Genomic DNA, 26,956 nt, shown 5'->3' with positions numbered 1-26,956 from the left:
AACATTTAACAAATTATTTTAATTCATCTCTAAAAATAGAAAAGATTTTGGTAAACTGTTTTGACTAAAGCATGTGAGGTCCAGCATTGCGTGAAGCTTTTTACCAATCAGTGATTCCTTCTCAAGTGACTTCTGTCATCTTTGTTTTTGTTGCTGTTCCTCAAGGTTGCATTAAAGGGCATCATAATTCAAGTTTTCAGTTCCAGAGGACCAAACAATATCTGGTTCTCATACAGCGTGACATGACAGACCTTTAGGACAGAATGTCAAAATCCGTCAACTATCTGTCTTTCATTTCACAAGTGTGAGGAACCATTTCGAGGGCGAATGAGTAAACCTTGAGGTGACATGTTAACGACTCAGAGAGATTGTTGCTCTGTTCTTAGAGAAATTCTTGAGATGTGGGGGAAGTCTTGGCACATATGCTTCATATTATAACAATAAATTAAATGTGGTTTTTGTTGTTATGCTCCGGCAGTTGTGTTTTCAGACAGTCAGTGTATTGTTTTTTGGGATCTTTTTCCTTGGTTTATGCTTTGTTCTTTGTACTTTACAATTTCTTGGAGAGGCTAAAGTACACATGATATTAATATCTCATAATAGAATCAAATTAGATCAAGCATTAGTAGTATTTTGTTCAATAATAAAGCCATCAATGAAAGAATTTTTTGTCAATCGAGATGATGTCAGCCTAGGTTCATAACAAAAAGTCCTTTTAGCCCTTCATCTAGCCAGTACTATGATTTTTATCTAATGATCATTGTTCATTAACTTTAGTTTATTTTGAAGCTGTAGTTTTTATCCACTGCTTCTTAGAAAGTACTTAGGAACAAGCCAAGTATGAAATGTTTTAAAAAGAAAAAAGAATTTGTTATAAAATGTTTCCTGTGTGTGATCATGGAATAAGAAGATTAGATTGCTCAGATCTGTACATTACACTGTTTTAATGCACGACATGTAGTCTAGAACACAACCACGCTCTGCATCGTGCATAAAAACTGTGTCACATATGGATCTAAGTTGTTTAATCCTTACATATGAAATCAATCAATACCATAGCTTGTGCATGTCTAAAGATGGCCGTGAGTCACCCACTAGTTTGATCATTTATGTTTTAAAGTATCAATCTAACATTTTTGCTGTCATGAAAAAAAGGACTTTAATGCATAAAAAAATATATTTTCCAAATTTGTTGTTTTATAATTGTGTGATCGAAGTATAGAAATGGTTTGAGCTGACATGAAGTTCATGAGTGAACTAGCTGGGCTAATTAGCTGAATATACAACTTAAAACAAGCCTGGAAAAGTAGCAAAACCAGGTAAACATTAGCATGTAAGCATTATTGTTAGCATTTGCATTAGCATCTGATAAAACCTTATTTACTTTTATAAAAAATTATTATGATTTTGTATCAAACGGAGCAGTATTCACTCCTGCAGTGCATGAGCAAAGCCGTTGATGTCAAAGGATGTCTGGTACAGAAAATATGTAAGTCACACCTTGTTGCATGCTGAGATGGGAGCAGCGTGTTTTAATGAACGCTGTCCCATTATCTTTCATGCATAACAACTGTCTACTGGTTAGACTTTGATTTGTGTGACAAAAAACGCTCAAATCTAGAAGAGACAGGATATGGAAAGAAGATAGATAATGGCCCTTACTATAAGCAGCTGAATCTCACAACTGAATGTAGAGTAATAAAATAGATATTTTAAAATTATAAAATAGTCATTCTTATTCACAAACTGTAAGATATTTTTAACATTTGCTCATGATGATTAGACTATTTTAGATGAGATATGATATGTTATACTATTTAAGAGTAGAAATGGTCTGAGCATGTAAGTCTGCCGCAGAACAGGTGAGAACATAATATGGCATCTTGACAAACCAACACATGGATGTCATAAATTCATTGGCCATAAGGACCATAGAAAAAAACGTCTTAGTCCTTACATAAGAAAATAAATCTAACTATTGTTTTCTGTTTTTCTTGCTTGTTAAAAAAGGGGAGAAAAAGAAGCAGAAGATAGTAAAAAAAAGCTCATAATTTATTTAATTATTTTTTTGTGTTTTCTCGGTCAGGGCCTTACTGGACACATATTCTCTTCACATGGACCAAGAAGGATGGTTTGAAAGTCTACACTAACGGGACCTACACTGCTGGTGACCCAACTGGCAGTGTCTCAGAGAACTACGGAGACCCTCATCCTGACCTCGTTATTGGAACTGGCAACAACAGGGCTTATGGTCACTACGTAACAGGGGCTTTTGATGAGTTTGTTATCTGGGAAAGGGCCCTTTCACCTCATCAAATCCTGCTCTACTACAATGCAGCCATAGGTAGGACATCAGACCCTCTTAGAAAGTGCTTCCTGTCATTCTAGGACATGGTCCATCTATTAAAAATGCTATTAAAATTCCTCCCTTTGGACTCAGAAGAAACGGGGGGGGGGTCCTTGAGTTCCATCCATACCATTGATGTGTTATAACACTTTATTAAACTGTACAATTACACACCAGCTCCACTCCTCTTCCATGCAAATACATTTGTGCAAATAGTTCTGCCTTATAAGTATTTATAAATGTGTAGATGCGATGTTGAGTAGCAGGGGGCAAATCATTTTGATTTAATGTGACAAGTTGCAACTTACAAGGACAAAACCTCCAGCCTCTTGACTCTTTCACTTCTCTTTCCTTCCCTTGGTCAGTGGAGCACCATAAATGGAGAAAATGTTGAAATTTATGATCATTTAGGACATATTAGCACATTTCATTGTAGTCTGATCAAATATCCATTGTTGCTGCTAAAGTTTAAACATCATTTGAATATGGACAATGATTTCTCAGGATAAATGGCGGTCTTGTATGTGAACTGTTACTGTGTACTGACAGAGTCTCAGTTGTTTGTGATGTGTGAAGCCTTTTATGAAGTGCTCAGAGCATTGATTTCTTCCTTGAAGTTAATACCAAAAGCAATATATTTCACAGACCACCTCTAGACACGAAGGGCCTGACTGTTGTGGTAACAGAAAAATATTTTTACTTCTCCAGAGCACTCCTATAAATGTTAAGTTGAACCAAAGAAGAGCAAGCACAAGTGATATACCTGATGTATGTCCATATATGGCTGTATTCTAGCAGCTATTTAGCGCTGTTTTTATTAACTGACAACATTTAGGTATTGGATGTTAGGGTCAGCATGTTAAGTGGTTGATCATCCATGTTTTGGGAAGTCTGCAATCTATCTTCTTTTCATGGCTGAGGATTACAATCAATCTGACAGTTCAAGAGTGATAAAATGCAGCTACAGAGCAGCAGCCGGCCCTTTTCAGGTTTAACAAAGCAGCTAATAACAAAATAACAATTCAAGCCGAAAAATGTACAAGCAAATGTGCACATCAACATCCGGATCCTGTCTTTTTTTTATTTTTTAGGCCAAGACTTGATTTTTGCCACAACACTTATGGACTCAAAGGAAGTGACATCAACTGCACCAACAGCTGTAAGTGTGTCTGTTACTTTGCATAGTTCTGCACTCATTGAGCTGCGTTTTGATAACTAAATCAAGAATTTTCTCGATCATCATCTGAACTTTCTGGGTATAATTCTCAAATGTGGCATTTATCATTTATCGTCAACATTTTAGGCCAAAACAAGCACCAAAATCATCACAAAAGTCCTTCCAATCATTGTTCCTTTGGTGTTAAATAGAAAGAAGGATATTGAGAACACAAATGAAGATGTCTGTTTATTAAAGGGCACAGAAAGAAAAAAAAAAATCAGCAAATGGATGACAGTAGAGACAGCTGCAACAACACACAAAAAATGGCTCCCTATAACACACCACACTGAAAAATAGCAGTGCTGGATCACTTGTCCTTCAGTCGCTAAACATCCTGTGTATGTTGGAACCCAGCGCTCATTTGGACAGTGCCTCCTGATCGTGAACCTCATTCAATGCCTCATGTGTTGTCTCCCCAGAGAGCCACTGAAGTCAGTCCTCCTGCCATCAGCAGCCAGAGAGAGATCCAAAGCTCCCAAAGTCCAGACACAGTGCCAGTGCTGGACTTCTTTGAGACGCTACCCAACAGGACCATTCCCCAAAACATCGCCAACAACCTCACACAGGTCTTGTGGCACAGTGCAACACCACATTAAAGTTGTAACGCCAGTTCACACGCAGACACAATGGCCACCCATGCACACATGATGCAACAGTTCCTTGATGTCCATTTTTCTTCCACCCAGGCGTTTCTCAAAAGTGTGGAAGAAGTGCTGTCCTCTCCAGGGTTGCCAGAGGTAAATGAGCTCACATGTTGTTGTGCAAGGTCCAAACATGACATAACATATGTAATCTGGCAGTAACTCAAATCCAAAGCACTGAAGTAGTTAACAAGTTTGAGGTTTCAACGCTACCTATTTGTGGCACAAGCAGTGGGACTGACAGTAAGAGCGCCTGGCTGTACGTCAGATCATTATTTCTGATCGCTCTCTGCTTTAGCTCCACATATTGTATGAGATTAAGTTACTGATTTACACCTTTTTTTTTCTCTCTTTGACAAAATACCTTCAGTATAAATATAAATTTGTAGCTTCCTGTTCCGTGCACTCATCCTGGCCAAATATCTGCACTCTAATGCTCAAACACACGTGTAAGGTTTCAGTGTACTGTGCACTCAGAGCGAGCACGCTTGTTTTCATAGCAGCAAGTTGAAACAGATGTTTCCATCAAACACAAACAATACAGTGTTTGTTGCACAGTGTACTATAAACTCGATCAATCCCTCCCATTTTTGTTTGGTTTAAAACCTGTTGTTCCAATTTTTCTCTCTCTCTCTCTCTATGCTCCCATTGTTTGTAACATCATGGATCACATTTTGCATAATATTTGGAAGCAATATTAAAGAAAGAAAAAACTGAAGTAAATGCACACATGCTCATTTTAGCAAACATCTTGCTTTGCTTTACTTTGCTTCGATATATCACTAAACACTGAAATATTTAGTTTATATTCGTTTTTTTTCTTGGCACAGTGAAATTTGTTCAGCTCATAATAATTTTCACCATTTGTTTGTTGAAGATGAAGGGCAATAAAAGGGAGCTCTCATGAGGATTTGAGACTCAATCCATCGCTTGCAGCGTGGAACGTCTATTTCAGTGCCATCCTTGGTAATAAGGGGGTTAAAGGACTTTTACACTGAGAAGGAAAAAAGTGTCAATGAAAGAAAACATGCTGGAATTTGCTACTGTGAAAAATTCCCTCATGTAGTTGCACTGAAATCCACTTGACAAAGTTGCCACGCAATTAGAGTATAGATTCGGATGTTTGTATTTATTTAACAAATATCTAGGAAAAATATACTGATCTTAAGACTTTAACTTCTCTGTCTTGATCTGTCCTTGAGCAGCAGTCCACCCCTTTAGTCAGCGGTTTGATCGAGACAGTGGACAGAGTGATGGAGCATATGGTGACTAACCTGGAGCCTTGCCCGAACGTTCCCATCTCTCTGGGAGGAACTTCTTTTGTTGCAGGTCAGGAAAGTGTCAGCTCTCCACAATGAACTGTAGCATACCACTTGTAGGATTATTTCTTTAACACGTTACCTTCCACTCAACAACCTTTTCCACTCGTCTGAGAAAGCACGTGGGTTTTGCTGCCATTCGTTTTTCCACAACACCTCTAATTTGTCCAACTTCTGGCCCCCAACAGATTATTCTCTTCAGAAATTCCCACAAGACTTCAACATGCCACATTACCGCTTCCCCACTCAAGGCAAAAACTACATCTCTGTGCCAGGGGAGGCCTTCACCTTGCAGTGTAAGTGCAAATATTACAACCTGTCCATGTGCAGTATCACTTCTTGAGTGATGACCTTTGAAAGGTTTGAAACACAGCAGTAGCTGAGTTGGGTGTGCATGCTGAAAATCAGTCATGCACTGAATCTGCCAAAAGAAAACTGTCCAGCTGGGTGGCTCTTGTTGTTGGCCCTTTATTTATTATGCTAAGATTTAAGAGTGCTAATAGTGCACAGTGCAAGACAGGAGGGGCATTCGAGCCTTTGTGTGTACTGTAGAAACCCAGCCATGACTTTTAAATGCAGCTGCCTTTTTATTCAAAATAGAAAGAATGATAGAGTTCTTTTTTCCCACTTTCCTTCATCATTTAAAGGAATGGACCCAGATAGCAGAGTTAGAGAGAGGAGTGGTTGCAGCAGGCATTAAAACGCTGTTTGTTTGACTTTGCGCTCAAGACATTTTCCCTTGGCTCCACCTGGCTGTTCTGTGCACTGTTTTGCCATACAAACACAGGAATAAACTGCTTTAATAATTCATTTAAGGACTATTATCAGAAATGGAATAGATGTTATTGCTTGACACAGGAGTGCCAGGACCAAATTAACTCGCAGCTCTGAATACCTGGCCGCATAAAACGCTTCAAGGGCAGGTTTAATATCCTAATTAACTTCAGAAAATACAACACGTTTGTGTTTTAGTCTACTCTATTGCATATTGTTTTTGTTATTTTCTTTTGTTATTGTCCTTGAGAGAGTTGAACAAGCAAACCAAGCACTACATAATCTCTTGTGATACTCGCTGGGAAGCATTGCATTGGCGTGATATTTCTACAAACTCTCCTGCACGTTTGTTTGACTCTGGCAAGCTTTTGTTGTCCACTCAGCGGGTCTCAGATGGAAGGCCTTTGAACAGAGGAACAGACCCATTAAGGACTTCCTCCGATTTCATTGTTTATCTTGCTGTGTTGACGTGGGACCGAGCTGATAGATAGGTCAGATGGGAGGAGGCTCAGACCTCCTGTTCTCCTGGTGAAGTCATATAACTGTTTCATAAACTTTCCCAGCATCCACAAGGTTCATGGCACTCTCGCTGTCACCCTTGTGCAAGTATAGGGCTTTCCTATTAGCCCGATGGTGTCGGTGTGCGGTGGCAAGTCCCTGTTAATTAACTCCCTTCTTTGTGAGAATTTTAGCAGCGCTGTTATAAATTTCCAGCCATCTCACTGTCTGTATGTTTCCTTTCGCCAGCTCAAACCACCATTGTCGGCCTCTTCTACCACAACATGCACAAGTACTACAAAGAGATCAGCCCTTTAAAGACTAGGTAAGAAGATGAAGGGTAGCCTTTTTTTTTCTTTATCATTTTGGTGTTGAGCTAAAGCTGCTTTAAAGAAAACAAAATCCGGCCCCTCTCTTTGTACCAACTGAGCGGGGAATCAGGTCTGCTAGCACTAAGGCGCCCTGGCTTCCTGAAGCATAAAACAGCTGAAGTCTGGAGCCAGGCTTATCTGTTATTTGTGCCTATCTCTCATCTCACCACTCAACCTCCACTGACTGATACACCCTGCTATTAACTCTACATATCTACCCTCTCCCCAGCTACCACCCCTCTAGTTATTGTACCATTACTGGATCAGCTTGTTCCAGATCCATGGCTCTGTTTATGTTTATCAAATATGATAGAACAGCGATTAAGCAACCTGTTTTTTCCACTTCATACTTACCAATGAATGTGCCAAAGATAAAAGGAAAAAAAAAATATGGGCAAGCATTTGCAGATGTTTGGGACTGACTGTCAGGCTCCTCTGAGGGTGAGGAGATTCCTTCGTACCATGATAGCAAAATGATGCTTGTATGATCCCAATGCCACATATCAGATGATCTTGAAAAACTGCTGGTGGTATACTGTTGTCTGTCAGCACGATTCATTAAACAGACAGATGGTTTAAATCCCATCTAAATGCGACCGCTCTGGTCCTGTGTGTGACACTCATGTGTTGGTGTGAGGGACATATAACAGCAGCAATTATTGCTCTTGTATGATATTTTAATAGGCTGAAAACTGATTTTCAAAAAGAGGGGAGGCTGTGTAAAATGTAAAAAATGAACAGAATGAAATGATTTTCTAATGACGAACCACATAATTATAATCCCTGTTTTAATATTAAGACCAGGGATAAAATATTTATCTTGAAGAAGTTGGAACGGCCACAACAAATAGACTGGAGAAGTTATGTAATCTTTGAAAACCAAGAAAGAAAAGAGAATAATATTTGGAACATTTTATAGCAGCAGATCAGTAAGATGATCATATCACCACAGAGAGAAATACAGCTCTGTGTAAGGTTACATGAGAACATAGTTTAACAATATCATTGTCTATTATATCAGTAAAATAACATTTAAAGATACGGAGGATCTGCAAGCATATTTGTACACCTGGATCTTTATTTGCACTCCATAACAAATACAGACTTCTGCCATTAAAATCAAAGCATGGGTTCAGGAACAATAAATATATTTGAATGTTGTATCAGTAAAACTACCAGCATCAGAAAAGATAGATCATGTTCAGAGCTGAATTTGCTTTTCAAAGCCTTCGCTCTTTTTAAGTGTCCCAGACTATAGTTGAAAAGAAAGCTGTCATGTCTTTGCAAATCAAAATGTGGATTTTGTTAAGGCATTATATGTATACCTTTCCACATTTTCTATAGTATGCTTGAATATTCAACATTTCCCCTCCTTTAAGCCTGTCTTCATGTCTGTCAACTGCAGCAGTTTTTGTACACTGTAGGTTTAAAACCAAAACTCATATTTCAGTCAATAAAATCACAAAGCTCTGTGGTGTTCTTTGACATATTCAGACAGTCCACATTGTGTTCACATGTACTTAACTTAAATCAGGATTAACTCAAATCAGGATGTTTCCAATTTGTAGAAAGATAACAAACTAATATAGCTGACTAAATGACTGACTGACTAAATAAAGAAATAAACATGAATAATTTACAAACAGAGCAGTTATAAATAATAATTATCAACTAGAAGTTGAGATATAAATGTATTAAACTCATAAAAATATCCTCCTTTGTGTTTGCATTTAAATGCACCCTATTTGCTGATGTTTTTCCAATATTAGTAGCAGGATTGTGACATCATGAATGATGTTTTGGTACATATATTTATACAGTTTTATATTTATATCTCCTTTAATGAAACTATGAGCATTTTATGTTTTCATCTTAGACACACAGAGTATTTTACTTCTAGTATGACAGGTTCTTTTCTCCTCTAGTCTCTCTCATAAATTTATTCAGTGTATTCTTTTAAATTACATATACGTATGTCTTCCTTTTTGCTTCATAGGATTAATGAAGCAGCCAATTTCAAGGATCACAAGATACAGGTGGCAAGCTGTCTAATCTCTCTAAAGGTGGAGCCTCTGCCTGCTCTGTCCGTAAACCTCTCTGGAGCGCCACTCATCAAGATCGTGCTCACCCACGTTTTGGTAAGAAACAACTCATTCAGTGTCCCGGAGTCTTCTGAAGTCAGCTCATGTCTTTATCAGTCATTTACACTGAAGAAGACTTGAGAGGCATGTTTTTATAGCAAGTAAACAGCTGTTGGCTGCGGGATGCTCACCTTATTAGAGGCAAGATGGTTTTATGGTTTGCCTGTGGCTACAGTAGCTTGACCCCCCTCCATATGAAATCCATCAGCTTTACTTCTGGCACTCACTCATGTAAGAAGATGGGTGTCTGCCGCTGACTGAGGCTTGTGCAGCTGGGTATTCACCATCACAAAGAGCAAAGCCTATTTTGGTTTTCATAAGCCTACTTAAATTTTCCCTCGTAGAGCATGTGGCGTCCAGAAAGCAAGCTGATTATGGCCATTTGAATTGCAAGCTTAGGGCGCTTTGAAAGAAACAATAACTTTCTTTTATGAACAACATATTTTTTGGGGGGGGGGGCTTTATAGCAAGGACCTTGCCAGTTTTCCACGTTAAATGCTATTCAAACCCATAATGACTATTTCCTGAAAAATGTGCACTGTATTAGCCTTCTTCCATGCGAAGTCAGAGATGCAGTGGAGTACATCAAAGCATTGCAGCTGTGTATGCCTTTTAAAGCAGTTCCTTTTCACCAAAATAACGTGTGTTAGTAGATATTATTCTGTCATGCAATAACACTGATAAGGCACCCAACAAAACCAATGGACTAAACCCACCACAATGCTGTTCTGTTTGATTTAAAAGTCCCACTCGAATTAGTCACTTTCTATTGAGGTGAATTTCTCTCACCGCTCATAAAAGCGCGCTAGAAGGTCATGCATCGTCACGATATCATGGCAGCGTTGCTTTGTTTGCCTTCATTTTCCCTAGTGAAATAAATGTTTATGCTGTAATTATCTGGCCTGGTTTCTGTTACAATGATTACCCTGTTTGTTTAAGCAGACACCACAGGAGAGGTTTTACAGTCTCCTTTGTTGTAGGAGTGCAAGTGATGCTCACCAGTTCTGCTGTCTGTTAAGTCAAGGTGTTTCTATTTTAGTTGGATTGTCATAACCGCTGATGTAAGAATAAATCAGGTTTCCCTGCACTTCATCTTTTCTGCCCTATTAAAAATAGCTGGTATTATGAAAGCATGCTGATTGGAACGCACCATGACCGCTTCAACACATTTAGACTGAACACAGCTCAGGAGATGATTTATATTGAGGAGGCTGCTTTACAATTTGGCGCACAGCACTTTTGGCTGAGATCATGTCCAGAAATGGGGTTTTTTTTTTGCCATTACTGATTTGCTGCTCAGACTTGTGGTCAGATTTTGTCAAAAATGGACTATTTTTGGAGATTTAATGTCCTTGGCTGTTGTCGGTGGGCACTTATCACCTTTATTGCCTTGAGGCAGGGGGGGTTAGCTTACACAGTATGGGGCCATTACGCTTTATGGTGGTCTTTATGATCAGTACAAGTTAGCTGAACCTCAAAGATATCCTCTAATGACAAGTCACCCAGCTAAGCAAGTAGCATGTATTCCTTGAGAATACTCACGTGCACAGTGACTTCAATAAACCTTTTGATGGAGTGGTGCCCTCATCTATCTTTTCGTACTGTCATGGTTACAATAAGTTGTGTGTGCCATCTCTAGTCCTGCACAAACATTTAACTCCTGGATCAGGCACATATCTCTTCCATTTTCTTTATCTGCACAGCTTAGATAAAAACCTTCCAGACAAACTTGCAATTACCGTGGTTGGCACTGCTCATTCAAGCCAAGGTAAAAGAGATGGGATTTATGACTAAGTGACCTTGTACTCTTGATTGATGCCCTCTGAGCTCAAAGAAACCACTCCATGAGGTCATGCCATTCCCAGCTGACTCAGTCAGAACCAAGGTGCTGCCATCTTTCTTTATGCCACACAGAGCAGGTTTGATTCCCTGGCGAGGTGTTATCAAGAGAGCCACGGCCTTGCATGCTTTCTCACGCCATTCAACTTTGGTGTTGATTGGAGTCTGGCGCCATCACTGATTTATTACTGCTGTCCGACTCTGGTTCAGCTCAAAAGGGCTAAAAAGCAGAGAAGAAGAGAAGAAAAGGGAGGGTGGGGGGCATTGGGGTCTGTAGTTAAACATTAATATCTACATAAAAAGGCCGACACCACCTCTGTGTCCTCTTCTTCCATCCCAGCATCACACTGATGGTATGAAGTGAATGAATGGAAAGACTGATTTCATAAGGAGAGTCAAGTTTATTGGGTCAAAACTGAGAAGATTTAAAAAACAGATTTTGACAAGGGTGCTTGAATTTACAGAGTTATAAACCAGTCTGTTAGCTTGGCGGCCCCCGAAGAGAGATCAAGGTGAAGGGTTGAACAGTATGGCACTGTCTTGGTGGTCCCTATCCTGGCTACCTCCTTTAATCATTTGAACTTGAACATAAACATTAACCAACTTCACACTGTATCATTGGTTTTCTGGAAAAACTAGATCAAACAGTTTTTGCACAATGTTAGACCAAGATTCAATGTAGAGGACTTCTGCCAGCCAAGATGAAACCACAGCTTTAACTAGTTGTTTCTGGTTTTGAGCATGTAAACAAACATGTGGTATTTTTGTGGATATCCAGCACATTTTTTTTTTTTTTTTTTTTTTTTTATCTTTGAAGTTTGTTTCTGATTGAGACAACTTCTTCTACTGAAATGCAACCATGAGCAATCCTGCCTGTACTGCCACCTTCTAGTATAACTTCATAACTTCATCTGTTCCCCTGAAACAGTCTATAATTTACTGTGTCCTATGCAAATTTATTTTTTTGCATCTTTTTGTGAGATTATTGTAAATTTCTTTGCTTGTGAACAAAATAACAGACTAAAGAGTATGCATGCATCAACAGCATTTATCATAGCTTACTAAAGTTTAACTGCTCCCAAAATATTACATTTCCAATATTTTTGTAACAGTATTTTGCAAAACACAACAATTATAACTGGATGCCATTGGAAACCCTGGAGTTGCTTCAGTTGCGCATCTCGTAGTGTTCGATCTTGGTAGGACCAAAGAACAGCACACCAGGATCTTTGTTCTTAGTCCTCTATTTGTGAAATTTTAACAAAAGAACGTGGTTTTTTTTTTTTCTTTTACAACATACAATATTTTTGCACATTAAAAAGATGCTCATGTGAATCAAGCATGTATGTGCAGCTGAGCTGGTTTGATAATCTGAGAAAAACACAAGCCACACACACATAAAAAAAATGTTTGTGTGATATCTTAAGGTCATTATTAAGCCCCTGCATCATTTATATGGAAAGGTTGTTTTCTGTTCTACAAAGATTTAAAAAAATCTTTGAGGACAAAAAAAAGCCCTGTTTTCTCTTTCTTCCTTGATACAAGTATATTAACCAGGTTATATAAAACTCATCCTCTGATATACTATTTTTTGTTTTGCATCCAGGCTGTCACCTTTTTCATTTTAATTTATTTGTTTCTTCAGACCTTATCCATTAGGACTGAATCTGACTGAGACTTTGCATGAATAAAAGGCAGCAATATAGCAGTCATATTATGCAAATCAAAACCATGTCCAGCTTTATCATCTGTTTTCAACCATTTGGGACCATGACAGACAAAATGCATATTACTTTTTAAAGATATACAATCAAACAACTGAGCCAATGTCACAAATTAAGAGTGAAGTTTGGTTATTTTCTTTCATGTTTCAATACATTTAAATATCATTTTAGGAAGTCGGTTTGAAGTATCAAACAGCAGGATTCATCCCCCTTGGTGCCCATTAAATGGGTAAAATTTAAAGCAAAACCAAGTTTCTAACGTCATTTTTCAGCCTGCGTCATGACAGCAACGTTATGCTAAGCAGCACTGCTTCACGCTAGCACCCATTGTCAGATACAGAGGAAAAGAGTAGATAGGAAGAGTCAGCATTGAACAAGCTTTAACTGGCTGGAGAGAGCTCAGAAAAGACACATGATGCAAACAGATGAGGAGTTAGCCTTTGTTAGGAGGCACCAAAATGTGAAAATATGTCAAAGTTCAGCAGTGCTAATTTAAACCAAGTTAGCATTTGCATAATTTTTTATACCTTTTATATTAGCAGTAGCTTGAGAGGAAAAAGTTTTGATTTACAAAAATATTTCATAGCTTGTAATATAGACCAAGAAAAACTGTGTGAGTGTGTGCGCATTTAGATGACTGACTTGTGCTGCGAAAGTGCTTTAAGTAGTCAACAAGCCTAGATAAGTGCTTTACAGAAAAAGTCCATTTACTTTTAAAAAATTACCTTAATACCCAAACACTGCATTTTTTTGTGATTCCATAGCTGGTCTATAAAAGTTTTCTGCCTTTTTACAAAATCCAAGTGGCTTCTAGCAGTATTTTTATTTTCTTTGCTCAAATCTAACTGGACAACTTAGTTGGTGGAAAGTGAATGTAAAGGTAGTAGTGGGAAACAAAAAATGTACAGTTTGTATCAAAGATGTCCAGACTTCTTAGAGTTTCCTGTATACATTGGAAATAATACCTATATTGTTCAGCAACTTAGACAAACACACAAAGGTGATTTAATACTTTACTACCCCCACTTGCAGGTCTTTTTATAGCTCTCAGCACACACCCAGCTTAAAACTTGTGGGCAAAAACTCTCCTCCCTCTCATTCTCCCAGCAACCCACACCCATCCATACACCGACACATTCATACACACACTCTCATATAAATATAAGCTTTGTGAGCCAACACACTGATCAATCACAGATGGAAGTCTGGTCATTGCTATTCCTCACTTGCCAAAAGATTGAAAGAATCTCATTACAGCTCCTCCCATTCACCTCTCCCCTCCCTCTCACCACCCCTACATCGCAAAGTTAGTCTTTCGCTGTGTGTTGAAAATAAGATGAAACCCTCTCCATCTGTGACCGCATAAAGGAGGCGTTTTCTGTGCACAAAAACTTTAGAGGTTTGCAATATGTTTTAAAAAGTCTACATCTGAGTGAGTCCACAGCATGAAGAGGGGGCGCAAAAAATGAGAAACAGAGGAATAAAAGGAAGATTTTAGAACGTGGCTATGTTTTGTGACTGTGGGTTGGATGTGCTGGGGGAGGGGCTTGGATGGGTTGGATGTGCTGGTAAGAAACTGAATAATCTCATAAGCCATTTTCAGTAAAAGAGCCTTGAAAATGTTTTTCACATTTGTCAAAACAGTTACAAAATTTTGTCAATCAACGTTTCAACATTATTAAGAGTTAAAGTTTTAACAAGTAGAAAAATTCTCAACAACTTATGATTTAATCAGGCTTATTATGGCTTATTATTAAAAATACAATTTGATTAAACTCTCAGAATATTTGTATCAGTCATATTTTCATTGAACTCATCCACAACAAATAAACTGTTAAATAAACACATGCAGGCGACGTCACGGAGGCTCCGTAACTTAGCAGAGTTAATGAAGAGAAAACAAGCATAAATATTCTTTCCGCAGCTCTGTCTTATCATCAAACACACATTTCCATCATGCACAAAGCTCATGCATGCTGCCAGTTCTTCCAGAAAAGCGCAAATAAATCTAATTTACATAATAACAGTTAATGAGGTGTTGATGAAGAGGAAAAAAACAGGTGGTACTGCAGCCCACAGCCGTTCTACCCTCAAGTTGCAGGTAGTCACCGGCTCTTCTGTGATTCTCCTCAACACACAGATGGTCAGTTGCTGGACATTCTGAAAAGTTGCTAAATATGACGCCAAAGTTTTTAGAAGAAGTCTGTCATGTGCATCAGAGTAAGCGGTGTACCAGAAAACTGTACACTGATGAACGTTCCGCATTTAAATGTGTTAATTTGTTTTAACTCATTAACTTTTCTGTTAAAGTTAAAGTCCCACCCATATATATGTGAAAATTATTTTTATTCTGGAAAGAACTTTGCACTACTTTTTGTGTCTAAAGTGATTTATAGATCAAATTTGATGAGATTTTCTTTTAACATGATGAACATGACTACAAGCACAGGTTTTTACCACTGAGCATGATGTATTTCCCACAAATGAACTTCACAATTTAGGCTTAAATGTTGTGTTTAGCTTATAAATTCTAGCGTGTTCTTCGAGACTAAAAAAGGCTAAAAAAAGGTAACAGATTTGAATATGCCCACGTGAAATCCAACTGGAAATAAATGCCTGAATTTGTACATGAAAAACGTTTCTCTTTGTCACATTTTCTTACTCGTAAAAGGAGCAAAAGAAAAAAATGGCTTAGTTGTTCTCCTGCTCACCTTGTAAAAATTACTCTGTAACTTCTGGAGATATTTAATCCTCCATAGTTTTCTTCACACCCTGCAGGACTATCAACATGTCACGTTGTTTTTGGTGTCGACCTCAGAGACTGAGCTGAGACCACAGCTGCATGTCTTTTTACGCGTCCCCTGACAGCATGATCTCACTCGAGGCTCTGCGGGCTGGATTCAAATTGTTACTCTGCATGCTGTATGCTGATCAGCATCAAACCCGCCTCTGATTGAAAAGCTTTGTCATAACAGTGAAAAGGTCTGTGCTCAATCAGAGGGTCACATGACCTTCAGGTTGCTCAGTGGGATTGTTGATCTTTTAAGTGTTCTGGTTTGAGTGGTGTCACACCATACCTTTCTATTCTCTCAATAGATGTGGTTCCACCTTTACTAGAGACAACAATAGATTGTGTTTTTCTGTTGTTAGATCAGCTTGGCAGTCAAAGTTTAGACACACTTTCCCATTGAATTTACTGGGAAAGTGTGTCCAAACTTTTGACTGGTACAGTATTTATATCAAAGACAGGAAACTGATGTTATTACATCTTGGCATCCTGTGCTCTGATAATTTGGAAGATAATTTTGAAGATTGCTTGTTTTCACTCCACTCCTTCACAGTTGTGCATTTCCTTTTCTTCAGATTTTCTTCAGATTTACCACAACTTAATCCTTTTTTGGACTTTTTTTACTTTTAGAAAAAGCCTGACAAGAACTGAAACAGCAGACTAAAAAAAAAGCAAGATTTTCTTTTTACTGCCTGAAGATTACAAATTTATTGTCTTTGACGAAGGTCATTTATTTTGTATAGAAAAAAAAGATTGTGTATGTATTTGGGTGTGTGTGCTTCAAGTTTTGGATCAGATGTTCAGTAAACTCTAATAAAAACTTTAATTAAAAAAGAAAAATTACCAGGACATTATGGTCCGATTTTTGCCCTATTTTTATGGACTTTTCTTAGAGTGTAACACGACAATAATTGGTAACGTTCCCCATTCTTTGTTTTTCCTCAGATGTCAGTACATACATTTAGAGTGTTTGCTCACTCAGTTAAAGCTCAACCACAGTAAAGATCACTGTCACACACAAACAAACAAAGTGCTGGGTTGTGTGAATTGTGTAAGTCTTAAGTGATGCATGAGAGTGTTAATTTTCACACGTTGTTGTTCTCCCCAAAATACTTGACCCAGACATATTTTATGTAGAAGTGGTTGAGGGGTGATGCCATCAGGAACTAAGGAAGATGAACCAATCGACCTATGACATTTCCTCCATATGCAATCCTTAGGCCTTTCAGTGTGTGTAAATGATCATAACTAATAACATATGTAAACGGTAGAAGCTCCAATGACCCTTAGAAATGTTAGAAGAAACAGTTTTTGAATTACTGGCTGCACATGGAGACATCAGTAGCTGTCCACCATCATAGTTCTAGTTTAACGTCACCTCCTCCTGATCCCAGTTCTCTCTAATAAATAAAATAAAAGCTAAGGGGATGGAAATACTTCACCAAAACAGCAATCTAATTTTTTTCAAAATTGATTTTTAAGGTAATCTCTTAAAATCTCTCAAAAGAAACACTTTAATCCTCTCTATCACATTACATCTAATATGGACCTTATCAAGGCAAGTGGAAATAAATAAGTCACAGTTTTATGTGCTCATTAATTTATAAATGTATTCATGTTTCATACTTAGCCAGCATTAGACTCTAAGACGTACATGTGGACAGGTAAGAATGGAAAACAGGGGAAAGGCAGTCAATGCACTGGCATGAGCTGTAGTTGTTAGGATTATGTATTACACTAAGGTCGAGTGGAACTTTATTCAACTTGTTTATATTTACATCTAGTATCTGGATAGCAGCCTGATTAGATATAATGGATGTATCCAATACCAGACTTTGGGAAGCAATGCAATACAGCAGAGTAAACATCTGTCTAATCTCGAGCTTATATTCTAATGGAGACTTTCAAAAGAAAGCACATTCATTGACCTGAGCGATGATAAGTCTGAAATCTGTCTTTTTGCTTCAGTTTAATAAATGGCAGATCAAATACCAAAGCACATTTGTTGAGTATGTTTTCCTTTCTAACTCAGCTATTGAGTAAATACATAATACATCTTTATGGAAGTCAAAGCTTGACAAGCACATGTGTTAAAGTAGGAGCATTTAGTGTCTGTAGTCCCACCCGGTCCAAAAAAATGACCACCCACCATAATAACAAGGATATCATAATAGCAGCGCCAAACGCATTGCATCATGGTTCATGGTATTTGTATCTTTTTGCAGCTGTTTCAGCTGGAATTCTTGTACATATACTGTAAGAGTCACCCGATAATGTCTGCTGCTGGTAGTTAAAAGCTTTGTCAGTGTCACGACACTTAACTTATACTTTTCACCCACTACACCCAGTTTAAAGCTATTTAAGTTCAAATTTAAAACCCAGCTGATAAAGTTTATACGGAAAAATTAGCCCAGAGGAAGACCAATCCAGAGCGTCTCATTTGAACCAATTTAGACCCAGTTTAACCCAAATTTTCTTAAAACACATCAAATGTGGCATATTTGGTTCAAATATTTGATATACCAATCAAATATTTATATCAACTATAAATATTTGACGGTTATATGAAATATTTGATGCTGCTCTTTTTGAACAGCTGCTTCTTTTGCACATGGATGTTCAGAAACATGCATGTCAGATGATTCTGTGATTCTGAAATGACCCGCGGGGTTAACATGACTTTGCCTGAATATTTTCTTCATCTTGGCCATGTGTTGGACTGGCAACCCATCCAAAGTGTGCCGTGCCTTTTGCCTGATGGCACTTGGGATAAGTTCGCACACACCACGTCATCATTAACAGGTCAAAGCAGGTACAGGAAATGGATGGACTGCTGGATGTCATTCTTAAGACAAGGATGCTGTTACATAACATGACAACTTTTTGATTAAGTGGAAATTGATGATTTCTGAACTGTGATGATGTGAGATACAGTGACCACTGAGGAAGTCAATAATGGTGGCTTTGACAGATGCACCAAGTAGGACACTACAATACTGAAGCATCAAGGGCAGACTGATTGTCAGCTTCTGTCCACCAGACTCTCCTCCTTTAAGCTGCCTGCCAGTTGCCTGTCGCCAGCTTTCACTCACTCTTCGTCCTCTGTGTTCTGCTTCCCTCAGAGTGATTTCCAGGGTGCCGTTTGCTGGCCTTCTGTTGTTAATAAAGAATTGGAGGACCAGCTGCAGTCTTGGCTGGTAGATTGTGAGGCCTCAGGGCACCGGGGGAGCAGCATGCGCTATAAGCTTGGCCAGATCCTCATGTGCATTTTAAGTACTCACCAGTGACTATCAAGTCCCTGCACCTCTCCTCAGATATCAGCTGGAAAATACAAGCTGGATTTATCACACACAAGCAGTTATTGGAGAGGACTTGTGGCCCTAAATGCGTGATGGTCTATTAGTCAATGTATGTGTGTTTTTGTATTCAGGGACTGAAAATGATGGATTGTTTCCCATCCGGCTGCGTTTACGCTTTTAATTAGTCCTTGTTTCTTGCACACAAGATTTGAAGTTGCAGAAAGAGAAAATATGAGAGTGTAAGACAAAGTGTAAAGTGTGCCAGCTGCAGTTTCTCTCTCCTCCATCTGCTGTCATTTACACCCTGCAAGAAAGCGAGTTATTAAATCCCAGGAGACAAGTTAATTCAACCACAGGTTTGATTGCAGTTTCTTTAAAGCTAGCCGGCAGCTGGTGATGATGGGTGCATTAAAGCCACTCTCATGGCTTGACCCATTATTCTGAACACCATGATGGGCCACGTCCATTGCATTGAAGTGTGCCAGAATGTGATGACTAAAGAGCTGCATGTGTGAAACAGACAGAATGAGAGCAGTAATTTGACCACACATTGAAATCAAGGTGCTTTGCTATGTAATATGAATCACTGGGCTTATGGGCCAGGAAAGAGACAGCTTGACTGTCAGTTTTACTTGCACTCTCATTTTTTCCAGAAGGAAGTGGTGCAGACACAGTTCTTATACTTACTCAGTCTGTGAGCCGAGGCGTAGGGAATGAGAAGAGGTGTGCAGTCTCTCAGTATTCACCCCACCAGCCAATAGAAGTGTTGTGTTCTTCAGATGACAGATTGAGGAGGGTAGTGGTTTGACCTGAAACAGGGGCCAAGCCCCAATTACTGCATTCTTGCACTGTAGCCATTAGCTCACTGTCTCCGGAGACTCCAAATCTCATATTAAGGAGTGACATGGAAAAAGTGATTTATAATCAAACTTGATTTTTGAAGACAAGAGTGATTTTTGCTCAGCTGAAAAAATGTGAAACAACCATTCTTCTTTCCTTAAGTTTGATTTATTCTTTTACAAACATTTAATGGTAGTGCGATTTCATAATTTTTTACGAAGCAGATTTCGTTTAAGCTGTCCCGACTATTTGTTTTTACTTAAATCACCATCAGATGCCTCTGTTAAACCTATGAATACAAAGTTGGAACATTTGAGCAAAGAATTCTGATAAATGCTATCTCCACGACTTTCTCTTGATCAAGGATTTTTTTAAAGTTCCTCTGATATTTTGAGGCATTTTTTGTGCCAGTAAACAAAATGTCACTTTTTTTTAACAGACCTTTCCTCTATAATCAAAATTCCCTTTTTAAATTTTCACTTTTCTTTTTTTTTAGAGCAAAGAACAACAGGACCAAGTGCTGAATCAGAGCAATAAAGTTTTCCTCTACTGCGCCTTTTTGGACTACAGGTGGGTCAGTGTTTATTGTTTAAAACACAATGTGTCATTCAGATGCAGAGCCAAGGCGATCTTATCTTGATTGTTCATTCTTAACACATTTGTTGTTCTTGTCTCCAAGGCTCTAAATTACAAGAAGGGATCAGATGTGTAGATGTTAACTCAAACACATCCAGTGATACATGTGTTACTGTTTCAGGTGATATGAGGCAACAGCGTTCTGTAGAAATATGGTGCTCTGAAGGAGAAGTATCCAAAACTCTACTTAGAGAGCGTAAATCATTTTGAAAGGGAGTTTGTTTTGGTTGGATTCAAAGGCTTCCTCCTTTTACTCCCCTTTGGCCTTAAAGCTCATGAAAATGTGAATTATTGGATTACCCTGTCAGATTGCTATGATAAAGTCAGCAAAGAAATTCTGTATGTGCCTCCCATTATTATGTTGAGGGATCCCTGCCAGTTCTCTTTATATAAAAATGGCTTTGCCTGATTTCTTTTTTCTTTCTTTCTTTAGGTTTAATCCTTATTGGAAATGTTTTTACTTTGTAAATAAAACTCGACTGTTGTCTTTGTCAGATCTAATGAGGGAGTATGGTCCAATGAAGGCTGTGTGCGCTCCGAAGGAAACATGACATATTCTGTGTGTTTATGCAACCACCTCACCAACTTTGCCATTCTTATGCAAGTTGTCGAGTTGGAGGTAGGTTCATTTGGCTGATCTTTACAGCAATCTATTCTAGATATAGCACTATGCATAAGTCTTCAGCCAAACATATATTTGTGACTATTTTTATGGGCAAGTTTTTTTCTGATATAACAGGATAACCAGCTACTGTGACAATGTGAAATGATAACAAAAAAATCTTCATTGTGGGATTTGATGAGACCTTTTTCACAGAAAGTAGAAGAGTAATTACTAGAAATCCACATTTTTTTCAGATATTAAACTCAAGTACAAACAGGGAGAGTGTGAGAAACTGCATTTCTGCATGTTCATCGCGCTGCATAACAAAGGAAAGTTCCTTGAAGCAGAAAACATGTCTGAATTGTGTGCGCAGTGAACCATTTTAGACCATGTGAATGGACACCATCTTTAAATGCAAAATCCAACGCTGACAAGAAATATGCTGGCATACTAAATGCCGTTTAACTTTCTTTTATTGCCAAACTTATTATCAGAAACACTCAAAAGGAATGATACCATTTTAGATTTTACCTCTAAATCTCCACTACTGGGACAGATAAATCTGTCAGATGTCCCAAAGTTTATCTTTAGTTAATAGTTATGTACACATTTTCAAAACTGCATTTGATCCCCTAGAAGTGTAGCAAAATAACTTAAACTGGTCACAGTGCTTTATCACAGCGGTTCATCAACCAGAGGACCCTACTGCACATTATCATCCTTCTCTGCTGGCCAGTTACAATCAGACCTAACTATTTTAGCTTCACTGATGGTTTTATAAAGAGACCATTATGATTAAAAGTAATTCTTTTGGATCTCTGCATGGGCCAGTGGCCCCTTCGCTTGACCACAGTCACTCAAATGTGTCCCTTTAAACTATTTCCTGATCTGGGATTGCATTCATTCTTTTCTACTCACTGAACACTGTCCTGCAAAGTATTTGACATCCACATCATCTGCATGAAGAGGGAATTGGGACATCAAACCTTTATATAATATCTCCCCCTTTGTTGCAGAGAATATGCACCATGATCATCTGGTTACCATCCACAATAGCTTCCTAAAATAGAAAAGTGAACTTCTCATTGCAGTTAAGTGTACTGGAGTCTATTTGATTCTATGCTTTCCCAGAGAAGGTCTATAATTAGTGGGCAGCCTCATCCCTCAGCAGCAAGAGAACATCCCACATCACCCTTTTCTGGAGGGCCGAGACTCCTCTGCCCTCATAATGACAAGGCACATGTGTAGACAGTTCATAGAGAATCAAAACCAAACCCTGAAAATAGCCAGAACTCCAAAACAACATCAACACACAAGACCAACCACCATGGATGTGTATTTATGGACAACACAGTTACCATTTAAGCTTTGTTGACAATGCAGTGACCCCTTTTCTGGAGAATAAAACAACTTTACCTTGGAAAAATTCATACTTTGTGAAGTAATTTTGATTCCAACATCAATGTGATTTAGCTCTTTTAGACAGAATGTAACTAATTTCCCTGAGTTGATGCCTGCCTGATCCTCATCATCATAAATCTACAGGCCTGCTTAATTTTTTCTGGTTGATATAGCAAAACAGATGAAAGAAGTTACATTAGCTTTTGATGCATGTTATGTAAAGAATTTATCAAAAAAAAAACAAAAAAAAAAACGTCCAGATGTTGTCTTGTCCAGTGTCGACAATGATGTCTCTCTGTGCACAGCTCACTAATGACCACAAGGTGGCACTATCAACCATTGGTTATATTGGATGCTCAATTTCCATCTTCTGCCTCACCATCACTCTAGTTACCTTTGCAGTGTTGTCGTAAGTATTACGCCCCTAAACATTTTATCATGTAATATAATTATTGTCAGTAATCACAGTCTTCCTCAGTATACATACTTGCAGATGGCACCTGTTTGCTCAGTTTGAAATGCCTGGTTTTTATAAATCTGTACTCTTAACTCTGCAGACATGTACACAATACATGCAGCTTTCACATTTGATGTGCAGATCTTATTTTGCTTTTAAATAAAGTTGTTCTTTCATTGCTCTGCAGCTCTGTTAGCACCATCCGTAACCAGCGCTACCACATCCACGCCAACCTGTCCTTCGCCATCCTGGTGGCTGATATCTTACTGCTCATCAGCGCTCGCTTTGACCCAGGCACGGTTGGTATAACACAGCACCTTCCTCATTACAGGTGGTGACAATACTTAGCAGCAAGTTAATGGGAGTGGTACTGGTTGTAAAATTTCCTGAATTATTCATGTGAGGAAGAGGATGAGGAGGGCAGTGCTTATAATATAAATGATAAAATCAACATTGGTTGAAGTGAGAAGTGCAGGAGAGTAAACGGGAAATGTTTTGGTAGTAAAAACATGATTTTTGTCTTTTCTTCCAGCCCTCCTGTAAGGTCATGGCTATCCTGCTTCACTTCTTTTTTCTGAGTGCTTTTGCTTGGATGCTGGTGGAGGGTCTCCATCTCTACAGTATGGTGGTAAAAGTGTTTGGCTCTGAAGGCAGCAAACACTTTTACTACTATGGCATTGGCTGGGGTAGGTCTAAACATCTAAGCACCTATTCCTCACTATTCCACATCATTATGCATAGTTTCACCCCATGTTTTATCTAGACAGTTCACTGGAACAAGTTTCAGTAAGTCTTCATCGTGGCTTTTTTAATACAACATCTGTTTTTCTTGATCTCAGTGCAGCAGGTTTAATGGACAGCTAAAACTAAAATGGGTCATGAATCTACTGTCTTTAGCTATTGGAGAATGCATAAACTCCCTCTTACATGCTGAAGGCATTACTGCAAAATGATCCCTTTTTATGGCTTCCTTTCTTCTGGCCAGAGTCATTTTTCATTTTGTGTGGCCATCTCCAAGTTATGTGCTGCAGACCTTTCTGACAGCTAGAAGTATAGCAGTTACACTGTTTTAAAAGAAGTAGAAATCAATTTCAGAAATCATGCAGCTGCTGTTAGCCATTATGAAAGTGTTGACTACTTAATTCATCAGTTCTCCCATCAGAAGTAAACTCACTTTGTAGAAGGGAGTTGTAGGGACTTATGCACTCAGGAGGTTGACAAGGAAAACTTTACAGTGTAAAAAGTTGTTTTCATGTAAACAAACAACTATCAGAATAGCAGATAAATAAAACCATAGCTTGGTGGTTGGTACCTGCACTGGGCATAGCTTTAATTAAAGGCATCCTGTGGAGTTTTAACCACAAGCTGTGTCAAAAATACAGCAAGGCCAAAATTAAAACACAAGTAAGCAACCATATATGTAAAAAGATGACAAGCTTTAAAGGACCCGTGCTGCAGACAATAAATTGGCTATAGCTTTTTTGATTGTAAATCACAATAATACAATCGAATATATAGTCACTATTTAGTTCTGGATCTTTAAGCAAGCTGTGATGGCTTTGATAAGGATATGATATCATCACTACCAGCCGCACATCCAGCATGCATTGCCAGCCGTAACTTTCTTTGTCTAGTGTCATGAAAGCCATGGAGCCCATCCAGGATAGAGACACAATTAGAAACAACTAATGCATTAAAGCTAGAGACACAATGCAAGCAAAATTGTCAGCATATATAATTAACAGGTGTATTAAGTGTTCATCTAACATTACTGGTACTTGAAAACATCACAATTTGAAGACAGTTTAAAAAACAAAAGCTGAAAAAATAAGTAGCCACCAGACGCTACAAACTTCCAGCAGGTACATAAAGTCAAGCCTACCGTTACAATAGTGAATGCTGAGCTGTGTCTTTGTGCCAGGTTCGCCATTTGTGATCTGTGTGGTTTCCATGACATCAGCCTTTGACAAATATGGCGCAGTTCACAAGTGAGTATGATCTGCACGTGTGTGATTGTTTGGACTTCACGTAATTCCATTGCAACCATTGCTTAAGAATGACATCACCCGGGAAAATTGCAAACAACTGTGCTTAATGTTTTCTGAAAGTTTTTAAGTTGACAATACATCATCTCAATTTGCATTATAACATTATAGCCATTTGACTTTATTTTTCTGCTCTTGTCTTTGCTGTTTCAGCTGCTGGCTATCACTGGAGAATCAAGCCATTTGGGCATTTGTGGCCCCTGCTCTTTTTGTCATTGTGGTGAGAGATTTAAGGGAAAAAATTATGTTTTGTTTTTTTTTTTTTCACTACAATCTGTTTCTATCAAAAACATGAAAGCATTTAATGCAGAAAAGATGAATAATCAGCTTTCTGATAAACAGGTGAACATTGGCATCCTGATATCTGTGACCAGGATCATATCTCGAATCAGTGGAGAAAATTACAAGGTTCATGGAGATGCCAATGCAGTCAAGTGAGTTATTTTGGACTTTGATTATGTAATATAATTATTTCATCAAAATCCACTGTAATCATGGTTATCTCTTGGTTGATTTCAAGGCTGACGGTCAAGGCAGTGGCTGTGCTCCTGCCCATTCTTGGCATTTCCTGGATCTTTGGTGTTCTCGCTGTCAACACACACTCTTTGCCATTCTTATACATTTTTGCTGTATTTAACTCATTACAAGTAAGTTCCTTGGCATTCTCATTTACAAACTGTTTCAAAGCTTGATGAAACACTTCATTTTTTTTGTGTTGTCTGATCCTTTCCTAGGGCTTTTTTATCTTCTTGTTTCACTGTCTCCTCAACTCTGAGGTATGATGCTAAATATTTGACAAAGTTTTCAAAAGATTGGACATTTGATGACAAATGTATTTGAACTTAGTGTTCAAATCTATAATTGTTTTCTGTTTTGGTGTTATTCCTGTAGGTCAGAGCTGCATTTAAACACAAAACCAAGGTGTGGTCTCTTACCAGCAGCTCCATCCGAAATATCAATGTGAAACCATTCAACTCTGATATTGTAAGTGCCGTTGACAAATGATTTGCTCCAACAGAAACGACCTGTTGGGCTGTGAAATGCCTAACATGTTCTTTCATCATCTTTTGATATAGATGAATGGACACAAGGAGGGTGTTACTCCCACTAAGATGAACACATGGGACAAAAGCACCAACTCAGCCAACCGTATTGACCTCTCCGTCATGTAAAAAGCCAAATCCTCATTTATATCTGTGGCAGGAGAACAATCTTTGGCTCACTCGGGTGGAATGGCAAAACACTGGCCAGAGTATTCTTCCACTTTGTCGTAAAATGAATTGGACATTTATCAACTCCAATGAAAGCTGCACCAAGGCAGGCGATTTGTAGCTGAATTATAGGTTTCACCTTAAAGACAAACAGACTCTTGGGACTGTGCCTCACTGTTATTACACAAAACACATTATGTTCTCAAAATAGTGACTTCTGAAGAGGAGGAGGAGGAGAAGGAAGTCAATAATATGACAGAGGGATCCTTGAGAGCTGTTAAGGATTTGCCAAAGACCTTGCATGGTCCATCTGCAGCTCTGTGTAGACGAGAAAGGCGACTGATCTGTATTCTGCCACCTAGTGGTGCTTTATGGTGGGAGGATGTCATCCAGGAAGCAACAGGACTACTCTGTATTTTACCAGACTTATATGTATATTAATATGCCATATTACTGAATATGACATGAATAATCGGATACAATTTCTAGGCCTGCTAATCAGAATACAAGAAAGGATGTTTGACAGAAAGTTGCATGACACATGCAGACAAAACCTCAAACATTGTAGAAGACATGTATGAATAACTGCAAATAACCTGCACCAGGTTGTTTCTGCTAAAGAAGTAAAAACAGTCTTATCATGAATACAAAAAAATGTCATTAATATGCTCAATTTTCATCTTTATTTGTGAGGAAACAATTGAGTACAGTACTGTGTGCTGGCTAGTTGCACAACGACTGGAAACATTGAGAGAGTTCGTATTTTACCACTCATAATAATTTAAAAGCCTTGTAAATCACT

The 26,956-nt window shown here is 38.4% G+C and overlaps 1 protein-coding gene across 1 annotated transcript in view; it reads left to right on the top strand.

Annotated features, from left to right (window-relative positions):
* The window catches only part of adgrd1 (adhesion G protein-coupled receptor D1), a gene marked incomplete at its 3' end in the record, with an annotated part of 28,376 nt that extends 2,261 nt beyond the window's left edge, over window positions 1–26,115 (top strand). Inside the window, exons 7-26 of the mRNA XM_079251706.1 lie at window positions 2,087–2,344; window positions 3,439–3,506; window positions 3,986–4,132; window positions 4,253–4,303; window positions 5,413–5,536; window positions 5,715–5,822; window positions 7,048–7,123; window positions 9,166–9,307; window positions 20,297–20,370; window positions 20,932–21,055; window positions 22,747–22,850; window positions 23,086–23,197; window positions 23,431–23,584; window positions 24,820–24,886; window positions 25,097–25,163; window positions 25,286–25,377; window positions 25,464–25,590; window positions 25,678–25,719; window positions 25,835–25,927; window positions 26,020–26,115. Of these exons, the coding sequence (XP_079107832.1) occupies window positions 2,087–2,344; window positions 3,439–3,506; window positions 3,986–4,132; window positions 4,253–4,303; window positions 5,413–5,536; window positions 5,715–5,822; window positions 7,048–7,123; window positions 9,166–9,307; window positions 20,297–20,370; window positions 20,932–21,055; window positions 22,747–22,850; window positions 23,086–23,197; window positions 23,431–23,584; window positions 24,820–24,886; window positions 25,097–25,163; window positions 25,286–25,377; window positions 25,464–25,590; window positions 25,678–25,719; window positions 25,835–25,927; window positions 26,020–26,115 (2,126 nt within the window). The remainder of the gene's footprint in view (window positions 1–2,086; window positions 2,345–3,438; window positions 3,507–3,985; window positions 4,133–4,252; window positions 4,304–5,412; window positions 5,537–5,714; window positions 5,823–7,047; window positions 7,124–9,165; window positions 9,308–20,296; window positions 20,371–20,931; window positions 21,056–22,746; window positions 22,851–23,085; window positions 23,198–23,430; window positions 23,585–24,819; window positions 24,887–25,096; window positions 25,164–25,285; window positions 25,378–25,463; window positions 25,591–25,677; window positions 25,720–25,834; window positions 25,928–26,019) is intronic.
* Window positions 26,116–26,956: the final 841 nt, after the last annotated feature.

Source organism: Telmatherina bonti, assembly GCF_933228915.1.
Source record: "Telmatherina bonti genome assembly, chromosome: 13".
Taxonomy (NCBI): Eukaryota; Metazoa; Chordata; class Actinopteri; order Atheriniformes; family Telmatherinidae; genus Telmatherina; species Telmatherina bonti.
The sequence above is the reverse complement of the archived record's forward strand: the minus strand, read 5'-3'. Positions and strand labels throughout refer to the sequence as shown.